The following is a 17,772-nucleotide window of genomic DNA, read 5'->3' on the forward strand; positions in this document are numbered from 1 at the left end:
CACAGTCTTACATAAACAGCTGACACATATAGTTCCCTTTTTGTTTGTGTAAAATAAGGATATATATTGGAGTTTTGTCTAATTTGTTCTCATTCTCAGATGGTGAAATGTATTCCGCCTCTCAGTATGAGTTCCGCAGCTCGCCTGACATTCGCCGCAACTTCCCCTTCCCCAACCTGAGGACAGAAGAAGCTCCAACAAGGTGGCTTCAAGGTATGTGCAGAACATCAGTCTGAAAGCAGTGATCAAACATTTAGAGGAATATTCTTATATGTTTAAAGGTGCAATGTTGTTTGATACCTAAATAGAAGGCCTAAATGTGATTCATTGGGGTATAAAATGCCCAGAGGTGGTTTTATACCCCTATTTACAACCATGTGTTTTGCTTTCAGAATTACTTCAATTGTTAAGCTGTTTTTCTTTCTATGCTGTGCTTGTAAATAATTTGACATTCTCTGATCTGACTGTATGGTTTACTTCAATGCAACAGTCACACAAAAGCCACACAACATAGCACAGCATAGCGCAGAATAGCACAGAATAGCGTAGCTTTGCTTTTAGGTCTCTTAACAAGAATATTGTACAGTTTTTTTTCCAGAACTTTACTCAATTACACTGATATCTATTCCTGTCATGTGCAGTAAGTTTAAGAGTAAAAGGTAAAACTGGTTAGCTTGGTTCAGCTTTTAGTTTAGCAGATGTTACCCACTCTTAAGCTTCTCTTCTGCAGACACATATATTATATAAAAACATGACTAAGTATCAACAACAATAGTGTTTCATTGTGTTACAGCATCAGCTGTTGAAAGGTTTTTAGTTAGTTAGTGGGTTGTGTGTACATGTAAAATAGCCAAGAAGGTTTGTTACAGTAAATATTCTGATACATTTCCATGTACTTACTGCAGATTATAATAGCAGCCAGTAAAAAGATACAGAATCCAGTGTGCAAATACAGAATTGAATGGAAAGATACAGAATCCAGTGGGCAGATACAACATTAACTGCCATTTGTTTGTATTATAGGATTTTGTAATCTTTTCTAAATATTGAATTTATTGTCTGTGGATATTCACTATGCAATACTGCACTGACCAACAGAGATAAGGATGAGAAGTTCTGGATAATTCCCTTAAGTTTCTCTATTCACAGTGTGGGTGGTAATTTCCAAGAAGAATCACATCACTTTAAGACACACTGCACAGTTACTGTGGTCTTTGTCCTACCAATGCAATAATGTCTTTAAGACATAATTTCTCTGTTATTGTCTGCGTGGCAGCTTAGCCCTTTGTGTTTTCTGCAGAGGCGGACTTTGTTGGCTCAGCGTTATTGAGAGAGAGCATCAACAGCTCCATTGGGGACGATGACAAACTTTACTTCTTCTTCACGGAGAGAAACACGGAGCAGAGCCCATACTCCAGTCAGACCAGAGTGTCTAGAGTGGCCAGGGTATGCAAGGTAAAGGCCTGACTGCAGCGTTGAGTTTGGTTGACTCATCATTTTAATGGGCTTAGCAAGAATGCCACATGGGGCATTGTGAGGTATATTTAATAACAGCAAGCCTTCTGTGTGTTTTATTGTGTAAGAATACTTAAAAATATGTCATCATTGATGTGTCCAGTTCAGCTGATGAGCCACAACATGTGTGATTGCTCTCATTTCAGCCTGTCTTCCAGGGCTCTGCAGTGGTACCTCTGTTGCCAGGCAGGGTAGACTTCACCCCAGTCCCTAAGCACACACACATGCATGCACACACATTAAACCCCCTACTCTAATCTCATCTCATTTAGAATGCCTACCTCGCCCACCCTGCCACTACTCCCCAGAATTTGCTCCATCAAATCTCCTAAATCAGCAGCCTCCTCAGCTCTGGCTGTGTTTTATTAATCTCCATTATTGCGCCTCTATACTCTCTCTGCTGCTTAGACTTCACATGTCACAGAAGCAGGTCAGGTCCCTCACTGGCTGGCTTGGCAAGTGTGGAGTGCAGAGGAGCTCCAGAACAAAGTAGGCCACACTATGGAGTAGGCACACAGCAAGCACACAAACACACACACACACATGCATGCACCAAAAATCTCACTAGGTGCCCAGATACATGAAATTTACATTTGCAAGGTGAGTTGAAAGTTTCCCAGTAGAAAAAAACAGAATCAATTTTACATAAAGCTGCCAACCATAGACCCCACACAACTAGTCTAGCCCACACAGTTACACACCCACCCTCTATTTTCAAGCACATTTTATTAATTTTATTTCAGTTTATTATTTTTATTTAACCACATATAGACAGATTGAAGAGTCCTGGAAGACACCAGGATTCCTCTATTTGTGTTTCCTTGTTGTTTTTCTTGTCTCCATTAGATATCACATTCACGCATCACATGACAGCCTGAGTCTCCTGTTGAGGCAATGTGAAGTGACACTGTGATTAGCCATCAGGACATAGTGTTTCCCCTGGGCTGCTGCTGTGGTCTAATGGGCTCTGTTTTAGAAGCAGGCTGTTGTTAGCTCATTTAGGCTCTATTTAGGATAGAGCTTCTTTCTATATGTCCACACAAATTTAATATTTAATTTAGGGTGCTTAACCCATCAGGAGACTTACTTGCCAGCTATTCTCAGAGGATTATGTCGGAAAAAGCTGTTTGAAGGAAAAATGTGGGGGAGGAGGTAAGTCTTGTAGAAGAGTATATTTAGAAAAAAACTGCTTGGATTTTCCTCAAGTGCATTGTTTTACATGTAAGTGAAAATTGGAATTATTATACTGTATTGTATACTCAGAAAAGAACTACACAGTCATAAAAAATTAACTTTCCTATTTCCACATTTATAGGGACACATTTTTAAATTATTACAGACTGTAGTCCTTCTGTTCCTCTGCATACTTTATTATCCCTCTGTTCTTCCGTGGTCGGGACCTACATGACCACCACACAAGAGCGATTACTGGGGTGGTGGGTCATTTTTAGCACTGCAGTGACACTGACATGGTGGTGGTATGTTATTGCTCTATTGGTATGTGTGAATTGAAAACAGCACTGTTGGACTGTGCATGGTTTGTCAACCAGAAATATCCAGCCAACAGCGTCCTGTGGGCAACATCCTGTGAACAGTGTCCTGTCACCACTGATGAAGGACTAAAGGATGGCCAACAAAACTGTGCTTCAACAGATGAAGCTGGGAAGGAGTGTCTAATTGACAGGACAGTGTTAAACACTGTCCTGTCAATTAGAGCTGTCAACTCCAGCAGCACTGCTGTGTCTGATCCACTCATTTTAGGAAAACACACTAACACACCACCACCATGTCAATCATGTGGGGTCCTGTCCACTGAAGAATAAGGTAAATAGAGAATAATATTGTATGCAGATTCAGGACTACAGTCTGCCATTATAGAACTACAAAGTGTTCCCATATTCCCAATGAAGCTTGAAAATTAACAATGAGTGTAAAAACAAGGAGGTGGTCATGATATTGTGACTTTATTGTGTAATGCAGGATTTTAAGACAAGAGTGAACACATCATTAGGTACTTTAGGTGTGTGTTATTCATCTTTTTGGTCATTCTTAGTGTGTATGCTTTCAATATTATTGATTTTGAGCAGTAGCTGCCCTGTAATGTAGTGGATAAGTTCCCCACTGGGCAGAGAACTGCAGGTAATCACAGTGACGGATCACTGGTGCTGTTTGTAATTGCTGTTGTTTTATTTCTCACTTCCTAACGACATTAAGTGTTTTTTTTTTTCATAAAAAAAAGATAAACAGATAAAATCATCAAAAGATAAATCATCCTAATTGATGATTTATTAAGGCAAAACCCAGTAATGGAGCATAATTATGCCTAAATATTTAAAAAGAAACATGCCTTGCAGCTATTGCACAGGAGTACATTGGTATTCAAACTCTGCATTTTACTCATCTGTAGCAGTAAACACACACATATTCATACTAGTGTAGTAGAGGCAGTGAGAAAACACCCTCAGCATGGTGGGCAGCCACCTTAGTATACAGGAAATTGTTGATGTTTAAATGTTAAGGCAGGAGAAAGTGCTGTTCTTGTACCTCCTGCTGGTCAGGAGGATTGAACTAGCAACCTTTCAGGCTCATGTCTGTCACTCTAACCTTTAAAATCTGTGACCTTCTGGGTTTGGAACCTTTGGAACTGGCAAAATTCTAGTCCTTAGCCCAACTTTTCTAACCTTTTAGAACCAGCAACCTTTTGGTTCAAGCCTAGCTTCTTTAGGCTTCACACAACTGCTGCCCCTCTTTAGGCCATGGCTGTCCCATTTATTCAAACAGGGAACTCTAACTGTGGTTTATTGGATGTAGAGCCCCAAAAAATTACAAAATACATTATGTAATTCCAAAAATATTAAATATAAATGAATGTATAATACTTTATATAAAAAGTCTGCTGCCCTCCACATTGGGTTCAATTCCCTATCTGGGCAAACTGACCCTTTAATGATTTTTGGCCACCTTCTGAACTCTACATCCGCGTACTTCTGTAACTTCGCGTAACTAGAAATGCAAAAAGTAAAGCAAATAAAACAGATTAGATATTTATGCTTTACATATACATTTATCAGTATTCCGAGAATCATTCATGCAAAGCACTTGCTATTAAAACAGTTTTGTGCTAAAAATATATGAATTAAATATTTAGCTTATATTTGCTTGTTAGTTAATAATTAGCTTATATGCAGAAAAAATTTAAAGGTTTTCCACTTATAGATTGTACAAATATATATAAACTATAAACATTGTACCATGCTGTTCTCTGTTGTTGTTTGTGTAATAAAGATCTCTTATTTAAGCCGAATAGCAGAGATAGAGCTGTAGCTGTTTATGCACACCGCAGCTTCTGTGATCAGTCTATAGATTCTGCAGCGCTGTAAACAGCTTCCCAGATCAATGCATCAATGCCAAGTATTCTACTGAGACGTTGTTAACATCTTTAAAAAAACAATGAAAGGGAACCGCAGTTAGAGGCCACCGGCATCCTATTGATGCCATGGATGCCATAATGCAGTCACCACAAGCATTATGCTATTAAGTCCGCCAATAATCCTCCACTTGTCTTCAAATAGTTTGTTAAATTTGCTGTACAGGATAATGTTATCAATAGTGTGACTAGATGTCCTCTTTTCCTAGACATTACCTCTTTTTGGCATCTAAAAATGTGTCTGGACAGGAATTCTAAATTTGTGTAAAATATCCGGGATTTAACCTTGTGTTTACGCTGGTGTTAGATTCAACAGTCACCTCGTGTTAGGTTTAGGTGCGTTAATATTTACAGCTAATACTTCTTAGCTTCAACACATTTTTAAACCACACTATTTCTATTGATCCGTTCCTGATTAACTTCTCCTGCTATAGAGTCAAATGAGTCAAATGAGATCGAAAAATAAAATAAAAAAAAACACAGCAGTGAAATAAATCAGTTTTAAATCCAATGGACCAAATATTTTTAAAATGTTCAAATCGATAATCAGATCACACAATTACGGCTTGTTGTGTCTATTAAAATAGTGATTTTTATGGTATAGTTGATTATGTGGCCATACAGAATAATACGGCTATTAAGTCTTTTGGTTTAAATACTTTTTATTAGATAGTTCTTCAGTAAACTAAAAGGTGTACATGACACAAATAAAAATCAAACACTGCAAAGATTGTCAACTCAGTTAGGGCTGCACAAAATTAGAAAAAAAAAACTGACATTGCAATATATTATATATATATATATATATATATATATATATATATATATATATATACAGTATATATATATATATATATATATATATATATATATATATATATACTATATATATATACTGCTATATTAAAAATACAGGATCAAAGATCTGTAATCCTGCATGCCAAACTATGCATAACATTATGTGTATACAATATTAAAATAAAAAAATAATTTTCCAAAACGACATTTTTCTGCTTGGTATAGCTACTGCACCTGTGCAGATCTCTACATCAACTTCTGCACTAGCACATTGATTCTCCTCTATTATTAATACAAGCAGCACATTGATTGGCTCTTTTTGTCAAAGGGCTGAATGTTGTCTAAAAAAACAGATGCTATGATGAGCGTTACGAGTACTCCTCTTCATATTTTACACGCACACATTGCGATGATGTTGCTGACACCATATGTTATGCAGGCGTAAACTGGATTGAGAGAGTTTTGCTGATCTACACTACTGAAGATATACAGTTCAATAATATGGACCACAAAGATACAGAACTTTTTTTGTAGAAGTTTGAATAGACAGCAGCACTTTTGTGGTGTTTATCCTTCTCACAGCTGTGGGGGTAGAAGAATTATGCAGCATTGGACGGCTCAAGCAAGCTCAAGCAAGCTCAGAGCAGGCTCAGTTCTATGAAAACTGCCCAGATGGTATCCCCTCATGACTGCTCAAGGAATATAGCCAACCCCATTTCAAACACAGCCTACAGAGACGCTGAGGGAGTCTTCAGAAGGAAATATGAGAGCTGTGTGATAGACAGCATTCAGTACATCAGGTAGCATAGAGGCTGCAGCTTTCATCTGTGTTATAAACTCATAATTAATGACTGTTTGGAACATGACCTGGAAGCCTTTCAGTCTAGCCTCAAATCCAAAAGCATTGCTCAGGTTAAGTTTAAGGTTTTTATTGGTACTTTGTCAGTGTCTGTTTAAGTCATGTCTGTTCTGAGTTTTCTGCTCAGGTACACAAATATTTGTGCAAGGCCGCTCATTCGATTAAGACTCCATTAAGAGTGCAAATAGTGAAGAGCTGAGGAACCTTGAGAAGAACATGTATTCATTCGTACGCTCGTTAGCTGCAGTTCGTAGTCCCAGGAGGATTTGGAAATGAAGAGAAAGTCTTTCTGTAAACGTTCCAGTGTGAACCCGAGCGAGAGAGGGATGGTGGAGGATGAAGAGAGAGATACTAAAGCTCTCTGCAGTCCCTGCAGCCGCTAAGCTCGGCACACCGAGATGTAATTAGAGTGAATCTACTTACGCAGGCACAGTGTAAACCTACGCATTTACTCTCACCCCCGCTTTTAAAAGATGTTTGTCTCAGGCCCCAGCAATATAATATCCTGCTAGTCAAGGTTCTCTCTCACTGTGTGTCTACTTAACAGCTTTTCAACATACAATTTTCACATTTTGTAATTGCTGTTATGTCACATCACATAATTTCAATAGTTCCTTGCTTTATTTTCATTGAATGATTTAGTTTTGTCAGATGTTTCCAAATGTTCATTATCTTATCTCTATCTAAAGGGGGATATCGGCGGGCAGAGGACTCTCCAGAGGAAGTGGACCTCCTTTTTGAAGGCTCGGCTTGTGTGCTCCATTCCCGAATATGAGCTGCAGTTTAACATCCTGCGCAGTGTGTTTATACAGGAAGGACCTACTGTACAAGACAGCACCTTCTGGGGGGTGTTTGGGCTTGAATGGTAAGAGGAATGGTGGATGGATGTGTAAAAAATAATACATACAAGTAATAACAAATCAAAAAACACTGATTCCAAGGGCAACTGAATTTTCTATAACCATTTTGAGGATGTGTTCAGTCTGAAAGTTATGACAGATGACATTATTAATTTATTTTAATAACACTTGACTGTCCTAAAAGTAGACTGAATGGAGTTTAAAATAGTGCAGCTTCTCTTTCTATACCTTTCTTGAAGTTGTTATTTAAAATCGAGCATGAAAAATAGTCTATTTTGAATTCTTTGTTCATGTGATATAACCAATATCAAAGCACATTAACAAGCTTACAGTACATTCCTGATTCTGATTGTTTCTTAGCATCACATTTTCCTTATTTTTAAGAAAATAAAAGTTTAAAGTTGCAAAAACAAACTTATAGCAATAGTTTATCTCCACCCATTCACATTGATATTATAAGGAGTGTTTCAGCTTAAATTGATTGGAGAGCTGAAAGCCTCATTCATATTCCGTTAATATGTCCGTATGTCAGTTTCACAGGGTTTTCAACACTCACAGCACACATACTATTCTACTCCATCTTTATATTGGCATGGATATTAAACAATACATCCATTAAACATGGTGATGGTGGAAGAGGTTGTAATAATGTACTCACTACAAACGAGACAAAAGCAGCAGTGATGTAAACGGCTGTAAACTGTCTAAAAAAAGTTCTGGCATATGTTTCCTTTCTGCCAGAGTTTCTTCTCTGTTGTGTCCATTTAGTAGTGGTCGTATTAGCATAACCACTTGTGTGTGTAGCATAAATTATCGGCAACACCACCCACCCACAATTTCCAGTGGTACAGCATCACTCTGTGCCTAGCAGTAAGCTTTCCAAGAATGTGCACAAATATGGACAAAATAAACACAGAGTACAGACCAAAAACTTCAACTGTACCCTTATTTATGTTGATCATAAATGAGCCTTAAAAGACTAAAAAGTGATAAAAATAAATAAAGAGAGGTGTTTATCTTGTGTTAGTACATCTGGTACGTCTTAAAATTAAAAAAGTTAAAAAATAAAAAATGAAACGCGCCAATTAAAACGGTTCAAATGATGATAATATAAAAGAGTGCATTCAGCTTCTTCTATGGAATATATCAAGAATGTAATGAACAGTGAGTACCTGAAAACATCTATTAGAGCCAGATTCCAGAGGGTATAGAGAGATCTATTCTGCTCCAGTTTATTATCTCATTAAAATGATGAGAATGGAAGCAACATTAATCTTCTAACATGTGACTGAGTTTTGGATTCTGATTGCAAAGACAGACAAAAGGACCAAAGAAAATGAGTGAGCAAGACTTACATTAGCTATTCCCAGCACTATGCCTCCCTACACACAGACGCACAGTGAAATGGAGGGCAGAAGGCCAAGACTGGAGCCGGCAGATGTGTAGGTGTGTGTTAGAAAGAAGCTAGAGTGAGAGTCTGCTGCATCAAATTGTCCTTCTAACTGCATAAGGCTCAGAGAGAGACTTAATCTCAGAGCAAGTACCTGTTATATATCTCTTTTTTAGCTTGTTAGATGTAATAAAATCTATATATTCAACTACCAGGGGAAGAAAAAAAAGGATGTGTAGGTGGTGAGAAATTGTTAAGGGAGCATTATGCAGAATTTTACCCTTAAAAATAACAGCTGTAAAATCATGTTGATGCTCCACTGACCTGTAACAGGTAGAGAAGTGCTGCTGTTGTTGCAGCGTCAGGCTCAGAATGCTGAAAACTGCACTGTGTGTCTTTGGAGAACCATGCAGGAATATTGTAGTATTACATTTTACCACATCTGTTTACATTTACAGCTCAAAGCTTGTAAAAAGCATGTGAAAAGTGTGTCCTTTAGAAGTGTCTCAAAGAGCAAATCTGCTTCTGGCAAGAGACCCTGATATAATGCTCACATAATGCTGCTTTAAACAAACAGACTGTCTCCTGGTGATGTCAATTTCCCCATAGTTAATATGAGAGCAGGTCCATATCATTCATTAGTGCTACATTGCTCATTGAGCTCCACTGGCTACCAGTTGATGCTCGCATCAAATTCAAAACTCTTACAATCGCCTACAAGGTGATGACAGAACAGCTCCTTCCTACCTGCACTCACTCCTGAAGGCTTACGCTACCTCCCGGCCGCTGCGCTCCTCCAATGAACGTCGCCTTGCTTTGCCAAACACTCACACAAAGCAATCCAGACTGTTCTCATACAGAGTTCCCCAATGGTGGAACAAACTACCTTCCACTACCAGATCAGGAGAATCTCTCGCTATCTTTAAGAGACTCCTGAAGACAGAGCTCTTCAAAGAGCACTTACTCTCTTAACACCTCTAACACACTAACTACTTCTAACCCTATTTCTTCCTCCCCTCCTTCACTTCTCTATCCTTTTATTTCCCTTCGACCTCCTTTAAGCCCATCTAAAATGGTTTATCTTAATTCCTATTACTTTTGTACTTGACTTTTGTAAGTCGCTTTGGACAAAAGCGTCTGCCAAATGTAATGTAATGTAATGTAATGTACAATAAATGTGGCAGCAGTTTTTCTTTTATGCAAACTTCTGTTAACATTACTTGTGAAACCCAGAACCTTTTTATAACCATTTCTAGAATATAATACATAGAATTATTATGTAATTTACAGGGTCTGTATACTATATTGTTTGGTAATTGATGTAATTTAATTACACATAATACACATAACATTTCCACATTTGGTATTTCCTATTTCCTACTGTTTTAGAAATCAGACTGGATGCACTGCATTGTGCTTCATTTATAAAACAGGCTAATCACTGCAGTGTGAATTGGTGTGGCTATGTTGATATGTTAATAGAGTTTTTGGACATTATAAAGAGTTTTAGTAAGGAAATTTTGTATATCCATTATATAGAGACATTATACTAACGTGTATGTAAACTGTATTCTTTAGGCAGTGTCACAGTCAGGGAATAACAGTCAGGGAGTCGACCTCCCTCTAATATACCCAGCCCCAGTCCACCCTACACCTTTTACACATTTTTGCCATTTGTCATTCCGTTGAACTGGAATGTCTGTATGATAGTGGCAGCCGAATGTGTTTATCCAGTGTAAAATTATTATTTCAGAACTGCTTGTGTTGTGACACCTCTGTTTCTCGCTCCCTCTCTCTCTGTCTGTCTCTTTCTTTCTCTCTGTCTCTTCCTTTCAGGAAAAATGTTAAAGCATCTGCAGTCTGCCAGTACTCACTCAAAGACGTGCAGGCTGTGTTTGATGGGCCCTACATGGAACTCCAAGACTCTAAATGGAGGGAATATAGTGGGAAAGTACCAGACCTTAGACCCGGCTCTGTGAGTTTGCTGTTTATTATGATTTAGGCTAGGCTGGATGATATGGTAAAAATATTGTGTCATGAAGACAAAATGCGTTTGTTGCGGCATATTGTTAAAATGCTAATAGAACATTAGAGTTATTTAAATAATTTTTTGTGATTTTTATTCATGAGGTGCTGCATTTCATTCAAATAAACAGAACTAATTATCCTTTTCGCAATCAAATGTACTCAGAAATGCATATCATATATCACTAGAGGTGTACAAAATAGCAAAAAATCTAAGTATTGTGATATTTTTGCAATACTCTATTATTCAAAACACAGTGACACTTTTAAATTATTAGCTTACACGTAAAGAAAGGTATGGTTTATATTGTGTAGTGTTTAATACTAAAATACTAGATAGCAGTGTTATTAAGATCCCACTGATCTGATTGAGTAGAAAAGTAGATTTTTCTTTTATTCAGATTTCTTTGCACATACTATTTTGTTTTAATATCATGGCAGTTTTCCTAAAAGCATTTTTTTATTTCTTACAGTATTACACTATATTGCAATATATTGAATCTCAACCCCTGTATCATGATGCATATTGTATCACCAAGTTCTTGCAAAAACACACATCCCTATTTCTGAAAATAACGAACTTATCACAATATTATAAAATATTCTTATATTGCATTTAAACTGAATTTACCATATTAGAACAGGCCATGAAATCTCCATCCTGTATAGATGCTGATATTGGAAACTGTGGGTAACACTCAAATATAATGGTGAGGGTAGATGATTGCTTGTTCAGTGTACAGAATAACAATTCCCTTTCTCTCTCTCTATTTCCTCTGAAGTGCATAACTGATCAGCACCGCGCTCAGCTCATAAATACGTCCCGTGACCTTCCTGACAGCGTACTAATGTTTGCTCGGAGACACCCCTTGATGGCCAAACAAATCCAGCCAATAGGAGGGAGACCTCTACTGTTCAAAAAGAGTGTGGACTACACCAGGATAGCTGTTCTCAAAGTCTCAGCTGTGGATGGGAGAAGCTACAGAATGCTCTTCATGGGAACAGGTGCTTTAACTCTTTTACTCTTATGTAGATAAATCTTAAAAATCAACAGCATATATAAGGTTCAGTAATGTTTACTTCACTGCTTTAATAATGCTTTAATGCATTACTGTTAAATTTTATTAAAAATAAATGCCAAATTTGGAAAGATAATACATAAAATAAACTAATAACTCCGACCCCAACTTACACATATGTGTATATGTGTGAATGTGCAGATGATGGGTGGCTGCATAAAGCTGTAGAGATTGGAGATCGAGTGCACATCATCGAGGAGCTTCAGCTGTTTGAAGGGTCGCAAGGCATCAACAACATGGTTATTTCACGTAAACAGGTACGTAAATTTTACATACACTGATGCGCATATTTATCTCACATAATAATGATTTTGGATGATTCTACCAAAAAATATAATTTGTTTTAATACAATACATTACACTATTTTTTTATTTTTTGATGTAGCTAAACATTTGCTTTATGACTTGTTTGAAATGTTTTTTTTCAATATTATTAAAGAGTTTAATGTGTTAATGTGTTAAGCTACACTTACAAAGAGTGTGATTGTCCTTTTCTAACTACATTCAACTATAGCTACATAGGCCAAAAGTCATGGGACGGCAGTATGTAAACTGATCATGAAGTGTTACCCTAGGGGACGATTTTAACACCCGAATACATTGTGAGGTGTTACCTTGTCACTGACATGCCAAGGTACTCATGGCAAGGCATGAATTATCTGAGTAGAGCTGAGTGAGGCCTGATAGTGGGTGCTAGATAGATGGGCCATTCCATTCCTGAAGTTGTGCAGACATTTAACAATCCTCGATTCACAGTGTGGACAGCACAGTGTGTGATAATGCCACGTAACTGGTGGAATCTGGCTACAGTTGTTAGTGTGAACAGACACGCAATTCACAAACACAGAAATCACAGACACATCTGTCATTTCTGTCGTACTTCATGCAGCACATTCAGTATTAAAATTATCTCATTATTGTTAATTAATTTATCCAACAGGGGAGTGTATACGTCAGTGCTGCCTCTGGAGTGGTACAGGTGCCCCTGTCTGCCTGTGCTCGCTACACCTCATGTTACGACTGTGTGTTTGCCCGGGACCCACTGTGTGGCTGGGATGGAAGACAGTGTGTTGAAATATCATCCTACCCTGATAAGTAAGCATAAGAAATAAGAATATTTACTGAAAAAAGTATTGCAGTCATAAAGTTGTGCTTGTGCAAAGCCATATGCCTAGTCCACTCTTTATCGAATGCACAGTAATGCTATACAATTATATACATATAGACATTCCAGTAACTGCTGTCTGTTTCTTTTTCCAGATCTAACATAACTCAGGATGTTCAGATGGGTAACCGTGGGTGTGATGATATGACAGCTGATGGTGTGTATCCTAATAGAGAAGAGGCTAAGTTAAAATAAAGTGATGCTTTGACAAATGTACATATTGACACTGTATTCATTAATTACATTCGGTAAGTAGTAAGTAGTTGTTTCACTCAGAGAGCTGTCAAGACCACAAATACATTTTCTTAAAGCTGCAAGAATTGGTGTGTCTACATTGACATATGATTATGTTGCACTTTTGTCATGCCCATATTTTGCACTGTGGCTCTAACCTATAAAGGCATAAATTGATGAGATTTCTGTAGTAAATACTGTGGTAAATATACTATATTGCCAACAGTATTTGCTCACCCATCCAAATAATTGAACTCACGTTCCAATCACTTTCATGGCCACAGGTGTATTAAACCAAGCACCAAGACCAAGCATGCAGACTGCTTCTACAAGCATTAGTAAAAGAATGGGTCGCTCTGTGATGGGATGCCACCTTTCCTGTCAAATTTCCTCACTACTAAATATTCCACAGTCAACTGTCAGTGATATTATAACAAACTGGAAGCAACTGGGAATAAAAGCAACTCGCTTTGTCAATTTAAAATAACAGAGTGGAGTCAGCGGGTGCTGAGGTGCATAGTATGCAGATGTCACCAACTTTCTGCAGAGTGAATCGCTACAGACTTCTTGTTGCCTTCAGATTAGCTCATAAATAGTGTGTAGAGAGCTTCATAGAATGGGTTTTCATGGCTGAGCTTCTTACTTCAAGCCTTACATCACCAAAACCAAGACAAGTGAGCATATATCTTTGGCAATATAGTGTCAATATGTTAAGTCAGAATGTTGTTTAGAATGTTCTGATTGTTCTACAGGCTTAGCCACAGTATTAATATTTGTGTTTTGCTTTTAAGGTTTGGTGTCTCATCGCACTCGCTCAGTGATGGCAGGGGACGATGTGCTCTTACAGTGTGAGCTGCACTCCAACCTGGCTGCCCCGCGTTGGACACTGAATGGTGAGCAGCTGCAGGGTTATGGCACTGAAGCAGGTTACCGTACGGGCACCGACGGACTGCTCATCATCGGGGCTCAGAGCAGGCAGAGTGGTCATTACCGCTGTTATGCTGTGGAGAATGGCGTTTGGGTTCCTGTACGCAGCTACATGGTAAGGGTGCAGCCTGTAGTGGCGGCTTCACCTCGTCTACCGTCTGATCCAACAGCCCTACCGGAAAGTTTCTTCACCACTACGAGCATGCTGCCCGTCACGCCCACTAGTGTTCCCACTGAGCAGCCCCTGCACTCTCCACCTGCTGCCCTGCCTTCTGGCCCAGAGTTTCAAACCAATCGCCATATGGAGGCCATGTACATCTCTCTGGTGGCTGTTTTAGGTGGACTATGCCTTGTGCTAACTGTGGTTCTACTGTATGTAAGCTTCTGCGCACACAGTGACCAGGCCGGCAGGAAGTATTCTCAGCACGGGCTGTCGCTTCCTGCAGTCACTGAGAGAAAGCGGAGCTCCCATTTGGAGCTGAAGACCATCTCCAGCCACTGCAATGGACGAGCCGACATGCGCGGAAGAGCAGCATCAACAGACGGGGTGTTCCTGCAGATAGTTCCAGGGGAAGGCCATGCCAGCCCCAGCAGTGAGCCACCTCCAGCACCTCCGCTGCCCATGCCACCACCCCTGCCATCCACAGACTTCACGAACGGCCTCTCAGCCACGCTCCCCAGCGTCTTAAGAAAGATGAATGGGAACAGTTATGTTCTCCTGGGGCAGGGGGACTCAGAGATGACCTCACCGCTCTACCATTCCTTCACAGAAGAGCTCAACAGAATCTTAGAGAAGAGGAAACACACACAGTTCGATGTAGAGCCAGACGAGAGCTCAGTGTAGCACCCTTTCTCCCCTGTTTCTCCATGTAGCAGCCCCTTCATGTTGGGAAGCTGTGTGTCAAAATAATATACCCGTGGTGATCGTGCCAGTTTTGCACTCTATCCTCATGTACACCTCCAGTATATCTAAATAGAAGCTGTTGTGTATCATGATCAGGTTTTTTGTAATATCGTGGACCTTGTGGAACCTAATGACATTCATTAGTATTGTGAAAAAACCCACTTGTTTATCTTCAGAGGTCAGAGACTAGCCTCGGATGGAGATCAAGTTCTGTAAGGATGGTTGAAAATAACAGACTGGTTCCCAGAACACGACGAACTTGCTGAAACAAAACTGGACATGTGACCTGAATGCCCGCAGTGTTAAAGTCCAGAGTTTTAGACCCAAATGTTCTTATTTATATTAACAATGTTTTGCATTCAGACATAGAGAAAGCAAAAAGCAATGCAAATTCATTATATAATCAACATGGTGTTTATAGAAAAAAATGCAGATTTTTCTTTTTTTTGTCACATAGCACTGTATGTATATAACACATATGTTGCAGTTTTCATTTCCTGTACTGACTTACAATCACAAGTGATATAAATAATATCTGACACATATTTTTGGCCTTTGTCAGAAGGGATTTGTGAACAGTTTGCAAAAGTAACATTAAATAATAGTTTACATCATATCTTGGGATAATCTGTGAGAATATATATATATATATATATATATATATATATATATATATATATATATATATATATATATATATATATATATATATATATATATAATTTAGGGATTATGACCAGACCTGAGACAAGAAAACAGATCTTGGGTACACCAAATGAACCAAAAAAATGGCATTCTGAGGTTCAATAAAAAAAAATTCCATACTGTTAGTGTCCAAAGAGGTAAATTGGTTCTGTGTTGCTTGTTATATGACTGATGACAGGTGAGTGGGGGCATTAAGGCAAGTGAAGAAATTGAATTAACACACCTTTTACTTGTTTTGTGTTTCATTAGGTCTTATTTTGTAATACTTTTTTCATCTATTGGCAAGGCAAGTATTCCTAAGCATCCTTAAGAGCTTGACTATACCAAATACAATGTTTGATTGCATTGTACAAATACAATCACATGCCACATGTCAGTCCTGTCATGGAACAGGAACTTGTATGTGAATGTGTATTTAATGTGTATTTTATTTCTGAGCATGCTCAACAATCAAAACAATCACAGCACAGATAATCACTGCAATGTCCATTGTGGATGGTATTGTTTTCTGACATAATTATGTATTTTTGTTACCTTTGTGACACTGAGACATGACAAATGAGTGTGCCGGTCAGCATTCAGCCTCATTTAGAACTTATACAGGTGTGCACTCCCAAGCTGTTCTCTGAAGTAACATGTTATGATTAGTTTATACACTGCTGTCCCAAGACTTTTGGCATGTATGTGTGTATGGCCCACCACACCATTGTCATTGGACACATTTCACTGGACTATTTTCTGCAGGATCTTTTTTTAAGATGGACAGGAAGGCTGTAATATTAAATACTAATAAAGTGATGTACTGTAGATAGTATTGCACAATATCACTCTTGTTCTGAACTGGTTATATTACTGGCAGTAAAACTGGCCTGCTGTAAATGTTGAGTCAGCGTTTGCACACCTGTCCCTAGTGGCTGCCTCCACTGGGCTGATTTTGTCACTGCAGAGCTGACAGTAACAGCAGTGCTCATTTTTTTTACTGTAGCAGCTAGACTGGAGCTGAACGTATGACCCACTTGCTGAGCTGCTGAGTCAAGAAAATTTACTGTATTTAATTATTCTTGTATTTTATTCTTTCTCATTTTTTATTCTTCATTTCATGCCTATTATGGCTATTATGTCATGCCTATTATCTCGTCCCAGTTTACTTGCAATGTTTTTTTTTTTTATTCTCCATTAAAAGATCATCTGTTTTCATAATTAGAATACTATAAAAATACAAAAATACCCAGACTCCCCTCTCTACACAGTGAGTTAAGCAGGTGTGCCTATTTCTTACACTGAAGTGATAGTGCTGCACACACAGCTCTTATAGTCCCCATAGAAAAAAAAAACATCTCCAAAAGAACAGGGTGCTCTAAAGCATGAGGGGTATAAACTGAGTGATGGGGCACTTCCAAATACCTTTGGAAAAAGTTGAAATGGAATCTGTTGAAGTTGAATGGAAGTACCCAACATCATAACTCAACTTCACTAATGTTCATATAACTGCAAAAAAAGGAAGAAACACTCTCTATTAATATAATTGATTTTAGAAGAAACACTGATTGAGGAAATGCCTGCCTGCTAATTTCGTCTGGTTCTTTTTTTTTTTTTTTGCGTGACATTCTACAAATTTTGGCCTTTTTGTTCCGATATACACAAAAGAAATAAACGTGCATCACAAAACATGTAATTGCCATAATTTTCTGGAAAAATGCAAGGGGTGCCAACACTTTCATCCACGATTTTATATATATATATATATATATATATTTTTTTTACAACTTTCCAATTCCAATCATGAAACATTACCCATTATCTTAGAGTAACTGTAATGTTTTGTAACAATGCATTTCAACACTGTGACAATGTAGCTGTAATAAGGTTGTCAGAGCGTTAGTA

The 17,772-nt window shown here is 38.2% G+C and overlaps 1 protein-coding gene across 1 annotated transcript in view; it reads left to right on the forward strand.

The window, feature by feature from the left end:
* sema4gb (sema domain, immunoglobulin domain (Ig), transmembrane domain (TM) and short cytoplasmic domain, (semaphorin) 4Gb) overlaps nucleotides 1–15,797 on the forward strand; it is a 38,113-nt gene extending 22,316 nt beyond the window's left edge. The window contains exons 7-15 of the mRNA XM_007259192.3: nucleotides 100–213; nucleotides 1,301–1,455; nucleotides 7,289–7,464; nucleotides 10,686–10,824; nucleotides 11,657–11,879; nucleotides 12,095–12,210; nucleotides 12,894–13,048; nucleotides 13,214–13,275; nucleotides 14,144–15,797. Coding sequence (XP_007259254.3) covers nucleotides 100–213; nucleotides 1,301–1,455; nucleotides 7,289–7,464; nucleotides 10,686–10,824; nucleotides 11,657–11,879; nucleotides 12,095–12,210; nucleotides 12,894–13,048; nucleotides 13,214–13,275; nucleotides 14,144–15,123 — 2,120 coding nt within the window. The 3' untranslated portion in view covers nucleotides 15,124–15,797. The remainder of the gene's footprint in view (nucleotides 1–99; nucleotides 214–1,300; nucleotides 1,456–7,288; nucleotides 7,465–10,685; nucleotides 10,825–11,656; nucleotides 11,880–12,094; nucleotides 12,211–12,893; nucleotides 13,049–13,213; nucleotides 13,276–14,143) is intronic.
* Nucleotides 15,798–17,772: the final 1,975 nt, after the last annotated feature.

This window comes from Astyanax mexicanus, chromosome 15, assembly GCF_023375975.1.
Source record: "Astyanax mexicanus isolate ESR-SI-001 chromosome 15, AstMex3_surface, whole genome shotgun sequence".
Lineage (NCBI taxonomy): Eukaryota > Metazoa > Chordata > Actinopteri > Characiformes > Acestrorhamphidae > Astyanax > Astyanax mexicanus.